At 41.8% G+C, this 17,966-nt stretch overlaps 1 protein-coding gene across 2 annotated transcripts in view; it reads right to left on the bottom strand.

The window, feature by feature from the left end:
* ADAMTS12 (ADAM metallopeptidase with thrombospondin type 1 motif 12) overlaps nt 1-17,966 on the bottom strand; it is a 160,276-nt gene that overhangs the window by 46,057 nt on the left and 96,253 nt on the right. For both annotated transcript variants that reach the window (XM_032096207.1, XM_032096206.1), the window contains exons 10-13: nt 16,229-16,321; nt 15,855-16,000; nt 14,812-14,981; nt 5,655-5,788 (exon numbers count right to left, since the gene is read on the bottom strand). In XM_032096207.1, coding sequence (XP_031952098.1) covers nt 5,655-5,788; nt 14,812-14,981; nt 15,855-16,000; nt 16,229-16,321 — 543 coding nt within the window. The remainder of the gene's footprint in view (nt 1-5,654; nt 5,789-14,811; nt 14,982-15,854; nt 16,001-16,228; nt 16,322-17,966) is intronic.

The following is a 17,966-nucleotide window of genomic DNA, read 5'->3' as shown; positions in this document are numbered from 1 at the left end:
AAGCTGCACACAGAATTAATTTATCTAGTTCACACAGTCAGATACTTTGACATTAACATCACTGAGCATACTTCCCTTCCAAGTACTGCGTAGTGTGAAAATCCCCGAAGGTTTAACTAATTAGTTCCAAACTGCTGCAGCCCTGATTCTTACTGAGATGGAAGCACCACAGTATCATCACTTCCCTGCCTTTGGGGTGACAGTCCATGCTTCTGCATGGGCTCTACTCCATCAGCTCGGTCACAATCAGCTCAGATCTCTCCCACTTGACCATGCATTTCCTTTAGCAACAGGTCTGTGGCATCAAAATATAACATCTCTGTGATATGAAGGGAATCCCTTTGTCCCTTCCAACAATAACAGCAGTGTATTTCAGTGTTCTTCTGATATTTGAAACAGTTTGTATCTGATCAGACATCAGCCTTACCTATACATGCAGTATTTCTATTCATCCTTGGGGTTCTGGAATACCCAAGAATGAGGCAAACAATTTACTGTGCGACAGTAAATAAAGCCTTTGTTTTATTCCCCAGCTCCGGGCTGTTGGTGGTGCTGTCATGACCTTCATATCTAACAGCAGGGCCTCATCTTACAGAGCCATTAAAAACCATCACAAAGTAATATTCTCATGTGTCAGAATAAACAGCATTCATTTACTCTAAATATATTTCCATGAACTTTAATTTCCAGACCATATTTTCCTTTATCACTCCAGTGAATAGCATATTATTTTTGGAATAATTTCAAGATGCTTCATTCCTCTTTCTACTTGCTTTCCTTTTTTATTTTTATTCTTGTGGACACTCTTGCCGTATTTTCTAAACATGCCTCAAACTCTCCAGAAGGTCAACACGACACATCAGTGTGCACTTGCAGTCCAGAACTAGATGATATTTAAGGTCCATTCCAACCTGAACCATGCTATTACTCTATGATGAGTTTCTGACAAAGAGCTGTTAAAGAGGATCTGGAGATTAATGCAGGTTATAAAACAGGAAAGAATATCAGCAGTAATTAGGCTCTGATTTTTTTACACAGACACATCCTTGTGCACTCTCTGCCAGGGAACCATGCTGTGTTATAGGAACTGCTGTGTGCAACAGCATGGGCAACACAAGTTAGCATCCCTCCCTGCAGCCTTTTGCTATTGCCCCACTCACCAACAGCCTTTTTCTGACACAGCTGAGACCAGCTTTGTTTCTGGTCACAGCACACACTGCAGAGGCAGATGTAATGACCTGAACTGCCTCGCTGCATTAAAGGAAGGAGAAACAATTTATTTCCTGCTGCTCAGTGCCTAAAGGGAAAACAGCCAGAGATATTGACCTTTTTCCATTTCCAGAGGGAGAGGCTTTTCTGTCAGATTGGCAGTGGGAGGCAGATACAAAAAGTTCTTGCTGTCACTGAAGGGTATGGCCTGGATGTATTGCCTGAATATCCATTATGTGAATGCTACATAGAACTTTAAGGTCTTCCTCCCATTTGTCTCCCCCATTTAGTCTTCAGATAAAGAAATCATGTTCACTTCTTGTTGGCCATGACATTGCCTTGAATGGAGAGAAATGTGTCCTGATGTCAGTAATTTATCTTGTAATTTATCTTGTAATGAGTCTGAATCAATGTCCTGTTGCAGTAGCAGTGGGAGGAGGAAGCTGAACCATAGTGAGAAGCCGTAAAGCTAAAAATCCATACACAGAAATACATAAAAATCCAAGCTGCGTAATCTGCTTTTCAGCAAGGGAAGAAAATGGTTCCCTACCTAGAACTACACAGCTGTGTAATTTTCCAGTGCAATGTTAGTCTCTCAGCATAACAACTGTGAATTACCACAGAGAGCAGGCCACAACTCTGCATGACTGAAGGTCGGTTAAGCGTATCAAAATTCTTTACAGGAGACAAAAGGTTGCTAGAAACATCAGAGATGCCAGATCCATCCTCAGCATCTGCACACTCCAGCGCAAAGAACATGTAAGGCTTCTTTCTGTTGGTGTGACCCAGCCTCCTGCGGGGCTGGGGCAGCGTGATGCCAATCAATCCCAGCCCATCCCCTGGATCAAGTTTCCCAAAAAGGCAGACTCAGAGGGTGGGTCATGGGGCGGCTCAGAAGCCTAAGCTGCACCTCCCCCCCCCCGGGTCCAAGCCGCCTCCCCCGGTTTGGGAAAATTCTCGGTTACTTGGTTGTTCACTGGTTCTCTGTTATAACTCCTGCCTCTCAGTTTCCCCCAGTGGTTCTTGTTAAATTGTATCCTCCCCCTGGCTTGTAACTCATTGGTTGTTTTCCCCTTTCCCCGAGGTTTTCAAATTCCCGTAAAACTGAGGACAAGCCTGGGGGAGGGGTCCCATTGCATTCCATCCCTTTCCGAGCTTGTTCGGGTTGCGAAACTTCTCACAATAAACCTGTTAGAAGCCAGACCAGAACAGCCTCTCTCTTCCTTTGTCTCCGAGCTAATGTGAGCCGATACCATCGGCTCCTGCCGTGTTTCCCTCTGCAAAGAAGCCAGCTAGCCAGCTCAGCCAGCAGCTCTTTTCCTGATGCCGAAGTCGCTTCTGCGACGCACAGAAGTAACGCAGCTGGGCTGTCTCTGACCTGGGGCACGCAGGAGTTGGTGCCTCAAGCACCACACCCTGCATTAGGCTTCACTTTTAGATGATGTGATGGCTTGTACATATCAAAAATGTATGTTATGTACGTATCAGTGCTAAACATACTCTGGTGGCAGTATCTTCACTCATTAACACTGGGGGAACAGCTGACTCACCTAATAAGAATTAAGAATGCATTTGTGATGTATAATTTAAGCTCAGAAAGACAGGCTATGTGCTTTAAAGATTTTCTAAATAAAAGGGGAAAAGTGACAATTGAAAAATGAGTGCTGAGGAATACAATTAAAAAACAAACTAGTCATAGTACAGCTTGATGATTTGAGATTAAGTTACTGATAGGTCTTTTCAGATCTCCAGACAGAACTCTTCTTCTGTGTAAGGTCAACTTTGAGAGAGGACTCAGCTATTTTATAGGCCAGGCCTTCAAATGAGTTAACAATTTTAGCTTGTCTTTGAATTGACAAGTTCTAAAGGAATACCATGCTAACAACACCACACTGTAAGCCTTCCTTCAGCACGAAGGCATAGGCAGCACTTCTAAAAAAGTAGAAGATATTGGATAAATTAAAAGGATCAAATGAATCAACGGTCTGTCTTGTGCTTACTCCTCACATGAAGATGCACATTGTGGCTTTGTCAGGCCAGCTAGGAAAGTATCCAGTACACCTCAGGTAGCTAAAATGAAGCATCTCAAACCACATTTAGCCATCAAAGTAAGACCAATTTCTCTGATTGCTCTGAACAAATTCATGACCAACTGCAAAATCGGACTGAAATCAGATTAATTTAGAAGATGAAGTTCTTTATTGGATCTATCTATCTTGTTTTGACATACCCAGTAGGAAAACTCTGAACTCGCTTGATAAAAAATAGCTACTCTACACACCAATCACATGTGAGCAATATAGACAGTGGATCTAATACTTTACTAATTTAATTTTTTTCTCAGTTTCAGACCAAAGTGAAGTGTTATTTTAGTACTCAGGACAAATGTGCTCTTGTGAGATACAGTTCTGAAAACCAGAACAGTTTAATAGATTAACATTCGTGAATGCCTTTTCCATATCATTAGCAACATGTTGCAATCAAACTATGAGAATAATGGACCAGACTAATTATATTAAACATATTTCCAGATTTATTCTCCATGACCTGTAATGTACCTATTGTGTTTAGCTAGCTGGACTCAAATACTAATGAGTTAGATGACGATATATGAAAAAGCTTCTCCTCAGGTGTTATTCTGGGTACCTACTTCAGCTAAAAGCATGCTATCTTTCAATACTGTGAGCTATTAGGGTTACCTATCCATCATTTGGTCTCATTTTGCATGGCTGTATTGCTCATTCCGTCATCCTGACTCCAACTGAATCTGTTTGTCAGGAGATGCGAAGCAGCAGCCACCATGTGAAACACTGACAAAACCAGCACCTTGAAGGGAATTTCTCAGAAATGCTCTGAGTCCACAGAATTGTTAATGCTGAAGTATATCCAGGCTCTACAAACTGCAATTAGATTAGCTTCCCTTCCCCCTCTGATCTCTCAATTCATATTGAGTTTTGCTATCTCTAAAATAGGTATAAATCTGAACTGTCACAGGCAAGGTTTCAATACAGTAAGCATACGGAAACTAAAATTAATCATAGTGATCCCAATCCAGTTGGGCTGGAAATCAGAAAATGAACATTTCACAAGGACAGCCATTCTGAGCTTAGTAATTGGTCTCTTCTAAGTGGAGGTCAAAAGCACTGCTACGTTGTGCAATATCTACTATATCTTTCAATATGCTAAAAATATGATTCATTCTGGCTTGAACTGTTCAAAGCCAAATCAGGTCTTCCACCATCATAGTTCAAAGGTCCATCCTGGTTCTCAGCAAAGTTAAGCAGGATCTCTTCACTGGGAACTTGAGCAGGGTCTTGGTAACTCCCTTTCATAAAGGCAAGTCTTGCAAGGAAAGCTTAAAACACATCTTTTATTACTGCTCTATGAGGCACTGTCATTCTACTAAAATAAAAAGTTTAAAAAGAGGGTGTGCCTATCACCTATTAAAAGTGTGAAGTTTCCATCACTGGAAGTCTTTAAGAGAAGAATATGAAAAATGACAAAAAAGAATATAATTTGTAAAGGGATGAAACAGACAACTTCTTGAAATCCCTTCTAGTTGTATTTATATGATTAAAAGGCTTGGGACATACAACCCCTAATTGGATAAGCTAATGTAGTTTCTCCAAGTCACCAAGTCCTGTTTTTGTTTCCAAAGATGCTAAAAGCAAAAAAGCTATCAGGCTTCAAGGGGGTACAGGACACAAAGCCTCAATTTGAAGAAATAAACCACAGATGTAAATATATACCCTACAAGGAATGTATTATTTTTTTTTACAAGAAATTGACTAAAAGCAATGCTAAGACTGTGGAGGTCACAGCATTTACAGAACACTCCTTCAAATGCCATAAAGACACTCACATCATCCTGGAAACCTGCTACCAACACACAGAATATGCAGAAACCATAATATTTACTCTTCAACACACAGAACATCATTGAGCCATATATGCTGTGTTTGCCCATTACCTCATTGTACAAGATTATTCAATTCAATGTTGTAAACTAAAATAATTTTTACTGCCCTCAGCTGCAAAGTCTGATCCTATTACAAGACAGCTCAGAACTGATACATGTGTATTGTTGAACTGCCTTTTCATAAAAAACCCCACAGACAGTGGCGACACCAATTAAAACCCTAAAGCTACAGTCCTTCGTGAAAATATCTCATCAGAAACAGACTTTCTTGAGCTGATATTTTAAAATAATGGGGAAAATCCAGAGGACTTAAGAGGTATCAAAAGTAATCAGCAGACAACTAGATTCATTAAAAAGGGTAGAAATTACTCTTATGTTTATGGAAAGCTTTTGCTATAAACTTGCTATAAAAATGTGGTAAAATTGAGTATTTTGCCTTGATACTACATAAAAAAAGGTTAAGCACTTTCTCATAACTTTTTAAAATTAAATTGTAGAGAAAGAAACATGCAAACATACCCAATACCTTACACATGCCATTAATACAGATATCTCGGCTGTGCCTTCCTTCAAAGCAAGGAGTACCATCAGTGACTGCATCAAGCATCTTCTCTGAAAAATGGCCATCTATTGGGCGACAGTGGAGCTCACAGGGGTTTGCTGAAAGGAAAACAAGGACACTCACTCAGACAATACTCCAGCAGTACACTGAAGTGCAATGCACAGGGTCTTTACTGAACCATTTGCTCACTTTCCTTAGCATTTGACAGAACTGGCAGAATTAGAGGAATTGAGCAGAGCCAGGGTGAGACAGGCATGATAAGTAGCATTTGTGGATTTGTAGGAAGCAGCTGGATGCTGGTCCCCTCACACCTGCGTGCTCTCTGTTACAGCTACATCAGCATCCACTGCTGAGTGAGGGAGTAAGGAGGCCATCGGCTGTGACAGAAAAAGGGATGGGAAACCAGCAAATCCAGCTGTCATTAGTGAAGGGCTAGGATTGCCAAGGATGCTGACAAGAAAGTTTTCCATCAGCTAGTGACTGAGTAATTTCAGAGATAATTTAAACTTTTCATTACTCCTGTCAGCCTCTCTCAGAGAGCAGTCAGCTCTTCTGTATAGTTAATCATTTTCATCTACCTGTTGGCACTTAATAAATAATTTCAAACATTCTTTTTTTTCCTGCTTGACAACTTATGAAATAGGGATAATATTGCGAGTCTGACAGACTCAGCTTATTCTCAGACAGATGTCCCACAGAAGCAACAGGGAAAAGCTGGAGCAAGAGCAACCAGTGGCCTCTAAAACAAGATTTTATTTGATGGATTAGGGCCTAAGTCTATTCTATCTATGGAGTACAAAGAGCCAAACACATACCTCCCTGTCTCACAGACACTGGCCTTTGGGAATGGGAAATTTTGAAACTGAGACATCAGAGAGACAAAGGACACAAGTCTGATAAATAAACTGTGTGCATGGAAGTGAGTGAGAACTGCAATGAGGGTCAAAGCAAAGACAGATATAATCCCTGCCTTTTTATCACTCTCTAGAAATTCTCCAGCAGAACCAGAAATATCTGACTGCATTAAAAATCATCCACTATCATATTGATGAAGAACAGCAACAGAGGACCTGTCTTTAGGTTTTGATCTATTCAAAGACCCCAATCTCACCCAGCACTAAAACAACTTGTTCATGCTCAGCAACCTGAAAAGCTTTGCTGAGAAAAGCAGTGGGCCTTAAACCCACCAGTCAGTAGGGACTTCAAGGCACCATTACTGAATAATTTTAAAACTATCTCCCTTTGTGCTGTGGAGGTGCTGATGCTGAGTAAAAGTTTTATCCTGTGCCTGACAGCACTGACAGAAGCCACTCCCTTGGTCTCAGAGGGATGCAGAGTAACTATAAGCCATCCACATCCTGGTTGATGAATTTATCTTCTCTTCCTCCTTTGTTGGCTTTGTTTGTGTCATAGAAAGAACTGTGTTTAAAGAAATTTTTGGTAACAAGAGAAATACAAACTTCTGGTAATGCAAATAAACTAATTAATTTCTGACTAAAGGATTTATCCCTTTGAAGAAGGAAAATTTGCTCTCATTACTCTGGTTTGTACACAACAACACACAAGGCACAGAGGTGATTGCAGCTCCTCCCCTCAAAGTTCTTTTTTTTCCCCTCTTGTCAGTAGAGGTAAAACGGCATCCTAGGTCTGTCACCAATGTTTTGCTTCTGGCTTCTCAAACAAAAATACCTTCATAAAGTGGAACAGTGATGAGACCCAGAGGACATGTATGGACCATGGTTATACAACTGGTGGAATTCAAGGTGATGTGAGTTGTGCTCAAGAATATCAATGGAGATGAAGCTACAAAAGATTTTCAGGCAAGAACATAAAGTTTCTAATCCTCACCAGCCCTCAGTCCCTCTGTGGAAGCTGGCAGCCATAATATCCATCAGTTGTTTTGATAAGAGCTGTCATGATAAGTGATATAAGTGATTTTACTTCTGTCTGCAGAACTCTTTTTCTAGCCGTGTGATTAAATGGATTACTTTAGTACTCTAAATTTTGCTTCACCTTGCCTACTTTCTCAATGCAGCATTTTTATATACAAAGCACAATACCTTTATGACAAGGAGAATCCTACAATTCCATGTACTCTGTTACCTGCTCAGAATTGCCCCGATAGACACAGATTCTCCAGAAAGCCATTTCAGCTTTTGCACTGTTTCTAATGAAATACGTAGCACGGAAGTTTGATATCTGTACCCCCTCCTAGTTGTGTGTTGACATAACAAGCAATTTCATTTCAGAAATAACTGAACAAGAAGAAGCAGACAATGCTGACATACTTCTGGCATAACTATGATGCTGTAAATATATAACTAAGAATCAGTTTGTAAAGAAAAATAACTCCCTTGCTAAGTCAAAATTAAAAAAAAATCCAAAAACCACACGAACTTTTAGACTTGTTAATGCTTTCTATGTATGAAAGCTTTCCTGTTTTTCCTGATTGTGTTAACTGATCTAAAATTAGATCCTACCTACAAAATTTTACTGCTTTTCTTTCTTCATTTTTTCTATGGAGCCCCTCTGGAAATGATAAGGTACTTTATTTCTTCACCCAAGATTCAATCCTATCTGATGTTTATTTGATTTTTCATCTGCAGAAAGGTTAGGCCACCACTGAGGAAATTATACTAGCACTGTTTTTGGCATCCACTATCTAAAATTATTTATTTATCCATCTATCATTATTATTTACTATGGTTGAGCTCAGGGATCTTGGCTCTCTTTTTCTAGGACTGTAAATAAACTGTATCAGAATCAACCAATGTCCTCCAGAAGTCTAATATTTTAAACACAGAACAGATAGCAAACTCACACCCAAGGAAAACAAATACATTTCCTAAAATGGTGGAAGACTGGCATTGAGTTCAGCCTTTTTTCTTATTTCAGACCTGAAAATCTAAAAAGACTTAACTCAGATGAATAGGAGCACTCGGGTTGCTCAGAAGGAGCTCATTAAAGGAGCTTGTTCAGTTTCAGTTACTTCAGTAAATTTGACTAATTCATGATGAGGCTTCAACAAAAAGGCTGTCATCTTTTTAACTTTTAAGCCAAAATATACACAAATTCCTGCAATCCAGCATATGCATGAAATATTAGATCCAATCTGTGAGGACTCAGTAATAACTCTATAACTCTACCAGCTCAGGGGTACATGTGCTAAACACTCCTTTAAATGTTCCCTTCAGTAGCTGGCATTTAACTCACTCCTTTCCTTCTGTTCTAGAGCCAAACCTGCTTTTCTCAACCTGTGTTTTTCTAATCACAGAATCATGTTTTGGATTGGGAGAAACCTTAAGGATTATCCAACCCCCCTGCCATCTTCCATTAGACCACAGTGCTCAAAGCCCCATCCAACCTGGTCTTGAGCACTTCCAGGGATGGGGCTGCCACAGCCTCTCTGGGCAACCAGGCCTCACCACTCTCACAGTGAAGGTCTTCTTCCTTTTATCTAATCTAAACCTGCCCTATGTCAGTTTAAAGCCATTCCCTCTGTCCTATCTCTACTAGCCCTTTTAGAAAGTCCCTCTCAGTGACATTTTGACTTCCTCCTGTAAACCTCCTTCAGTTTGGCTGCATCCTTCTGCCAGTGCCTTGCTCCTAGCTGGACATAAGATTTTAGCTAGGTGCCACCAACACTCAGCTGCCTAGAAAAATTACAATCTGTTTTTTTACATGGTGTCCACATCTTACACCTGCTGCTGATTTGACCAGAGACATGATCAATCCCCTAATATATTGAAGAAACACAGATGTAGTGGAATTTCAAGCCACAGAGCTCCCATAATGGCCCAGTGACTTATCTGTAATCAAAATGGGAGTGAGAAAGCAAACCAGCAAAGCTGACTAAAAATCCTAACATTTGGGCAGCATGTGATTCTTTTCCCCTGTCTATATTATTAAAAAGTTCAGATTCACCAAGTGTAAACAGAACAACATGAAGATAAGTAGAAAGGAACATATTTCCTTCTCAATTTAAATTTGTTTATCTCACAGCGGACTCCCATGAGTTCACATGCAGGAAGGATCCAGCTTAACCTGACTAAGAAGGATGTGATTAACGTGTCTGTCAGAAGAAGATAAGGCTTCAGTATCTTTCCTAACTTCACAAGGAAGAAAAGAGGTGGGCTCCTTCTCTTCAAACCCTCTGTGAGAACTCAAAATTGGCTGAGGAAATCCCAAACAAAGAAAATTAGGAAAGACAATTACCAAACAGGCAAAACAGGAAAAAAAGCTGAGTTGAAGCTACTTATCCGTTTAACCAAGCCTGGAGCTCCAAAACAAAGTTTAATTTTGAAAGATGGGCAGCAGAAACATTATTTCATGCTGTTTGCTCAGCCCCTGTGACTGTACCAGAACATATTTGATGCACAGAAATATTTTGGAAGAAAGATGAAATTTAGAACATTTTTAACAACACAACCTCTTATCTGGCAGTACTCTAAATAATCCTGGCACTGACACAGAAAATAAAGGTAATGATATTATTTAATGTAGGACTTATAGATGGAAGTTAAGCCCTGAGAAGCTATCAGATTCATACAAATGGAATTTGTCAAATGGTATGAAATAAATAAACATGGCGTCAGTCTGATGGAATGAGAAGTGGATGAGTACTGAAGTTGGACCAAACTGTCAAAATAGGGGCCTGGGTCATGAGAAAAACTCAGAAAATATCCTGCTCAGGCTGCTGGATGGTTTATCACCCTTGAACTTGGAAGTCTCCATCATTTTAAGATTCCTTGGGGTACTCTGATGCTCCAGCTTGAGCACATTGGTGTCTGAGGTCCAGAGCAATTCCATAACAGGACTATGCAAGTTCCCCAACAGACACAAAGTCATTTAAACAAGAAAATTCTCAACTGAAACCTCAAACATAGGTAGGCTAGGTAACAGCAAGATGTCACTTACTGCTTTTCTGTGAAACTGCTTGTTAAAAATGCTTGTTGCATTAAATCATAAGCTATTCACAAAAGTCTTTGTTCTCTTGTGAAGTTACAATTTACACAACAGAAAAGACTTTTTAGTTATGTGACATTTACTATAACTGCTTTATGTAAGCGATGAAATTTAAGTTAGAAGAGAGAATTGTGACCATCCAGATAATCTACCAGTTTTTTTAGTGGGATGAAGGAACACAGAATGTCTAAAATACCATAAAATGTCTAGCTCAGGAATTCATCTGCTCAGCTAGACACTTCCACACAAAGACTTTATGTGCACTCAGGGTTTGGGAAAGCTTCACTATGTTTTCTTTTCCCTTTACATCCCAAGCACAGCATGAGAGGATGAAAAATGCCTGATACTAAAACAAGAGATGTACTGGTTTTTGCGTGGCCTGGTTTTGGTAGCAGGGGGCTACAGCTCTGTGAGGAGCTGCCAGAAGCCTCCCCCATGACTGACAGAGCCAATGCCAGAAGGATCCAAGAAGGACCTGCTGCTCGTGAAGACCAAACCACCAATGATAGTGGCAGCACCTCTGGGATAATGTATTTAAGAAAGGAAAAAAACTGCACAACTGCAACTGGAAGAGAGGAGTGAGAATGTGTGAGAGGAACAGCTCTGCAGACACAAGGTCAGTGAAGGAGGGGCAGGAGCTCTCCAGGTGCAGGAGCAGAGATTGCCCTGCAGCCCCTGGTGCAGCCCATGGTGAGGCAGCTGTGCCCTGGCAGCCCTTGGAGATCCATGGGGGACCAGAGATCCACCTGCAGCCCGGGAAGGACCCCACACTGGAGCAGGGGCATGCCATCAAAGGAGGCTGTGACCCCATGGGAAGCCTGTGCTGGAGCAGGCTCCTGACAGGACCCATGGATCAGGGATCCATGCTGGAGCAGCCTGTTCCTGAAGGATTGCAGCCTGTGGGAAGGATCCACACTGGAGCAGTTCAGGAAGAATTGCAGCCCACGGGAAGGACGCATGTTGGAGAGGTCCAAGGAATACTGTCTCCTGGGACTCCTCTGCTCTGATTTAATTTCTAATAAATGAAATTCATTTCCCCAAGTCCAGTCTGTCTTGCCCATGATGGTAATCAGTGAGTGATCTCTCCCTGCCCTTATGCCCTTGACCCACGAGCCTTTTGTTACCCTCTCTCTCCCTTATCCAGCTGAGGAAGGGAGGTACAGGGCAGCTTTGGTGGGCACCTGGTACCCAGGCAGGATTAACCCACTACAAATGCCAAAGCCTTCTTGGCAGCAAGACAACGTAGTAACAGAATGCTGTGAAAAGCCCTTGAAATTAGGTTGCACAAGTTAAGAGAGAAAGTAAGGGAATACACTGACGAAAGTTGGTGTACATATGGAGGACACTGTGAGTAAGTCTCCAGAGCCCTGAAACACCGGCTCATTTTTGTGGGGGGATTACAAGAGGCTGTTGGTTTGTTTTTGTTTAAAGTCTTGGTTTGTTTGGACAAACACATACAAGGAAGGCTCAAACTGCTGTATCTCTCAAAGACAGCTCTGTTTCATGGCCTTATTTGCAGGTATTTTGCCCAGGACACCTTTAACCACTGATAGAAGGTGAAAGAATATTTGAAACTGAGATGGGAGGAAAACTCAGATGTATTTCAGGTAATGATGGCTGGACAAAACTGGAATAAGTGTGCCTGTGAGAGCCACCCACCCTCAGTCATACAATGATGTCACATGAAGAATCAGCACAGGATTTGGCCAACTCCCTGCTTATTTCAGTGTTACCAGGAGAGCCCGTCTATCTGAGGAAGGCAGTTTAAGTTAAGAGTTTAGCAGCAAGAAAACACTTCAAATGCTGTTAGTGGAATGTAAAATGTTAAGGGCCTCCAAGGTCATGAGGAAGACATGGAAATCAATGCTGAAATTCTGCTGAGAAAATGGGTGAAAACAGTCAAAAAGTTTTCAAGTCACAGAAAAAAAAGATTTCCTTGGTATTTGAAGGATTTTGCAAATTATCTCCCAGATGAAATATATCAGGCTCAGCAGCACAGTGTTATAAATAGAAGTGGTTTGTCTGTACAGTTCCAAACAGTTCTATTTGAAATACAGCATGGACAGAGCACAGCCCTGCCTTCCAGTGTGCAGGAAGCATTTGACTCACGATTCTCAATGTCCTTTGAAAACAGACCTTCTGTAACAAATGCACATGCAGAACTACCTGTTCTGTTACAGTGTCACAGAGAGGACATGAACAGAACGAACACTGTACCCTGCAGTAGTACACCCTGAGTAACAGAGGTCTGGAATCTTCATTTCAATGACAGATGACTGCAGAAAATGTTTCATGAGTTTGGTTTTGGCCTAAGTGTTAGGCTGTTAGCATTTGTCATGGCTTTACTGGGATTTCTTCCAAAAAAATCCCTATCAACCATATTTTGTTTCATCAGAAATTTTACTGGAAGTCTGCCTGCTCTAGGTTCATCTTCAATGGTGTATTTGTTAGATGAAATGGAAACACTAGCTGAAATACAGGAAACCAATTCAGAACTGCCAGTAACTGAAAAAGCAATTAACATGCTGAAAAATACTGTTGGCAAATAAAAGTTTAATCCTGATCTTCCCTACTTTAGCTGTCTTATTTTTTCATTAAAAAATACATTGCTAGCAAGTTTGCTGATGTTACGGAACTGTGATGGGGGGTGGCCGATCAACCTAAAGGCTGTGCTGCCATTCAATGGGACCTTGATAGGGGGGAGAGTTGGGCAGGGAGCAACTCAATGGAGTTCAAAAAGGGCAAGTGTAGGGTCCTGTACCTGGGGAGGAATAACCCCAAGCACCAGCACAGGCTGAGGTCTGACCTGCTGCAGAGCAGCTCTGCTGAGAAGGACCTGGGAGTTTTGGTGGATGACAGGTTGCCCAAGACCCGGCAGTGTTCCCTGGCAGCCAGGAGGGCCAATGGACTCCTGGGGTGCATCAGGAAGAGTTTGGCCAGCAGGCTGAGGGAGGTGATCCTTCTACCTGTCCTCAGCCCTGGTGAGGCCACACCTGGAGTGCTGTGTTCAGTTCTGGGTTCCTCAGTATAAGAAAAGGAAGGAGCTACTGGAGAGGGTCCATCAATGGCCACAAAGATGACTAAGGGTCTAGAGTATCTCTGTTAGGAGAAAAGACTGTGGGGGCTGGGCCTGTTTAGTCTGGAGAAGAGCAGATTGAGAATGGGTCTCATCAATGCATATAAATATCTCAAAGTCAGTGCCAAGGAGATAGTACCAGACTTTTTTCAGTGGTGCCCAGCAACAGAACAAGGAGCAATGGCCATAAACCAAAACACAGAAAGTCCCACCTCAACAGGTGGAAGAACTTTTTTATGTAGAGGGTGGCAGAGCGCTGGAACAGCTGCCCAGGGAGTCTCTCTCTCTGGAGACATTCAAACTGCACCTGGACATGTTCCTGTGCCCCCCATGCTCCAGGTGCCCTTGCCTTGGCCAGGGGGGTTGGACTGGATGATCTCCAGAGATCCCTTCCGACCCTAACAATTCTGTGATTCTACTGGATAATCTACACCTTACATTTATGCACAAACCAGGAATCAAACTGCACGGTAATAACGATTACCCTTGTATTTACTAACTAGCTCTTCCAAAGCAAGTTATAAAGCAGAGTCATTGACTGTGCCTCTACAATACAGGGCAGCATGATACTGAACCTGTTGAGATGTTACTTCTTCACTGTAAGGCCAAGCACACCTACCATGCAGATCTGAGCTTGGAAGTAGCAAAGCCATATTTGTGCAGTGGAACAGCTCTGCTTACTGGATGTGGTGATGCCTGCAGGCCCAAAGACACAGCTCTACACCACACTACTCTACTACTTGTTCTGTGGTTGACTTTGGAAAAGATGGTTTAGATCTATCCCGAACAATTAGTACAGACAGGACCTCAACATGCTTTTCTTAGTGCAATATCTTTTCAGGAACTAGTTACGATCACAGCCATTATCACCAGAGCTCTGAAAAAATATCTACCTGTAGAGAAGAAGCACTGCCTTTTTGTACACACAAAAGGCACACCAGCTTACAAAGACACACCAGATTTTTCTCTCTAACTCATTAGAAAACTTTCAATTCAGTGACTTGCCCTCACAGAGGTTTCTCATAGGCATATAACTTTGACTTTTTATACAAGATACTAAAAAATTTTGTAGCTTCATACCTGTGTTATAAACAGGAACCCAGTGGTAGAACTCGTTCTGGTAGGGAACTGTATCAAACTCACTGCACTGCATCTGACGGAAGGTTGGCAAGTCTTTGCGACAGGGGCTGATGTTACACATGCGATAGCGTTTCCTTTCTCCAGTGCAGTAGTCTCCTCCAAACTGGGGTCTAGAAAAGGAACATTGACACTTGGACATGAGTCTGTGGGTAGTTTTAAAAGAACAACGTATTTCAGGTCTCAGTGGCATAACAAGGTGACTCTGAATCCTTGACAGGGTAAAGATATTGTTCCCATGTTTAAGTACTCAAACATGTCAGTATGAAGTACAGAAATCTAGACAACTCCTGTATCCCAAAGAAGTGCCTGGCACTACCTGGCTGAGCTCACAACAAATTAACCTATCAAATGGACTGCTCTGAAATCCCATACTTTCCAGGGCACTTGACAGTTCTCTCTGAAAAGACAGATGATTCCTGCTGTTAGGCACCCTGTTAGTGATTTGTGAAAATGACATGTAGAGTCTTCATGAACTCAGATATGTACTAGGGAATTCTGCCTTTCATGTTCTGTACCTGACAACTCATGCGCCTCAAGCTGATGACTAGAACAAAACATGAGAGGTGAGTCCTCAGGATCAGAATGACTAGAACAAAACATGAGAGGTGAGTCCTCAGGATCAGATTGCTAGAAACTGTTCTCACCTGCTTTTTGAGGACATTTATTTAATCAGTGCAGTATCAATAAAGCAATATTTATACAACTTCTGCAAAACTTACACATTAAGTATGGGGCTTTTTTTTCTTTTATGTTGAAATAAGCTCTGTGGACGGTAAGGAATAAAGAACAAGATGACTACTTTAAAAGATGATCCAGCTGAATTTCACACAGGTATGCCTAACTGGGAACAGAGGTGTCAGTATCTGTGACATGTGTTGATGTGGCACCTGCTGGTAACAGTCTCACACATGAGAGCTTCCAATGTCCTAAGAACCTCAAAAATCTTTAACAAAAGGTAGGGAAAGACATTGCACTCAGCTTACTCTGGACTATCACACGGCCTCTCTGCGCTTTGAACTCCTGCCCCACATGTCCTTGTGCAATGGGACCAGGATGACCAAACGCCCCATTCGCCATGGATTGCTTCGGGAGTCTTCCCTACTGTAATGCACTCACCAGAGAAGCACCACTGAGGAGACAAGAGAAAGCAGAAAGAGCTTCAGATCATTATCGCAGGGAAAATGTTCCTGTGAATTATTTGTTATTTTAGCTCATGAGGGTTGAACACTTAAGTGGAAATGCAAATGGAGATGTCACAGGATGACCCTCTCTCACACTGAACAATGGCAGAGCTACTCATGGTTCCTCTCTGCCCTTTGGCAGGCAGCACAGCATGCAAACAGCGTGGCTCAGTCACCTTGTTTTCTCCACACCGAGTGCCATCCGCAGCTGCATCCAGTTTGGAGCGGCAGGAGCCTTTCACCGAGCACCAGAGTGTCTGGCAAAGGTTCTGGAAAAGAAAGAAACTGCAGCAATCTGAGGCAGAGCTGAACTCCTATGGCTAAGGTTTTCAAAAGACACCCACAGTTTTGTACAGCCACTTAAAGATCCTTGTAAGGGCTGTATTTCCAGAGGGATCAGGGTTTCTCACAAGACAGGAACCACCAAGGGTCCAAATTTAGGTACTCATCATTACTGTGCAAAAAGATATCTGACAACTAAAAAATGGTAAATACTATCAAGTGAATTCCCTGTATTTTGCAAGTTCAAATATTCTCTTAATTGGCTGTTTGGCTCCCAGAGAAACACAAAAAAAATGGCTTAACAAACTTTGGTCACTACTGTTTGTAGGTAAGGTGAGCAGAAAACTGCAAAATTTTCATTTGAAGAGTACTAACCAATATAATGTTCAATTTTGCGCTGCAGTTTGCCTGAAAACATACAATCAACAGCAAAAGCCCAGGTCTTCACTCAGGTTGTTTGGATGGCATAGTCCAGCACTGGAAAAAGGAACAGATCTGGCAGTATCAACCTGTGAAGTAGGGATGGCTCCAAGTATCATCAGAGAAAGGAGTTGATAAGAGGATCCCACCAGCAGCTCCCACTGGGATTCTCAAAGCAAGCCACGTGCCAGATTTGGAAGCCAACATATAAACTGTGCACTTCCAAAAATGCAGCCCGAAAGAGGTAGCAGCAATGTTGATCCAAGTGAAAAATCCACAGTTTAGCTGCTCATTTATGACCTGCTTCTGTTTAAAATGGCTAAGCTTGGGCACAAGCTCTGAGAGAGTTCCCTTTTATTTGCTTTCTCCATTGTGTGTTTACCTTGGTTTGTCAACAAGGGCACCAGAAAAAAAGCTGATGGCATGGAACATCTCAAAGCACTCCAAACCTCCAGCTGGAATACAATGTCTGGCCCACTGCATCTCAGCTCACTGTTTTTGGGCAATGCACACAAAACATACTTTGTTTTGCAGTTCTCTGTTTATAATTCAACAGTAGCTTTCTTTATGAAGGCCTTGTGAAGCCATCACTGCCAGGTTCTCAAGGCAGAGCTACCAAAGTGTCCTGGCTGATGAATTTTCTCTCGTTATGAAAGTCATCCTTTATTTAACTCTTGTACCTAATATGTTTTATGGTTCTAATGTATGAAGTGTACTCTCGCAGTGTGCCTCAGATATCAGAGAATCTGGCACAGAAAATGAACACAGCTTTTCAGTGGCAGTTACTTTTTTTTTTATTAGGTGCACCCACAGATTTCAAAGTCAAGAATTCACAGAGGGAATTCTTTAGCTCTGCAAGGATTTTTCCATATTCATCTCCATGTACCAGAACTGTTTTTCATCTCTAAAAATACCGAAACAACAACAGTATGAGATAATGCACTATGTACTCTGTGCCTTTGGAGGTAGCAGCAGAAATTAATGATTCTGCCATGGACTCACTGCAAAGCAAGTGGGTTTTCTTTTCATCAGCAGTATGATATATACTTTCCACCCAATCTATGAGAATAGGATCTGTGCCTTGAAGAAAGTTAAATCCAAAAAAACTCAGTTTCACTGAAGCCAGTGGAAATTTTGAAGAAAAGGGCAATAAGATGAGGGTTCTGAGCTCCTACAGCCTGTTCTATAGGAAGCTATGGATCTAGCTATGAT

This window comes from Corvus moneduloides, chromosome Z (genome assembly GCF_009650955.1).
Source record: "Corvus moneduloides isolate bCorMon1 chromosome Z, bCorMon1.pri, whole genome shotgun sequence".
Lineage (NCBI taxonomy): Eukaryota > Metazoa > Chordata > Aves > Passeriformes > Corvidae > Corvus > Corvus moneduloides.
The sequence above is the reverse complement of the archived record's forward strand: the minus strand, read 5'-3'. Positions and strand labels throughout refer to the sequence as shown.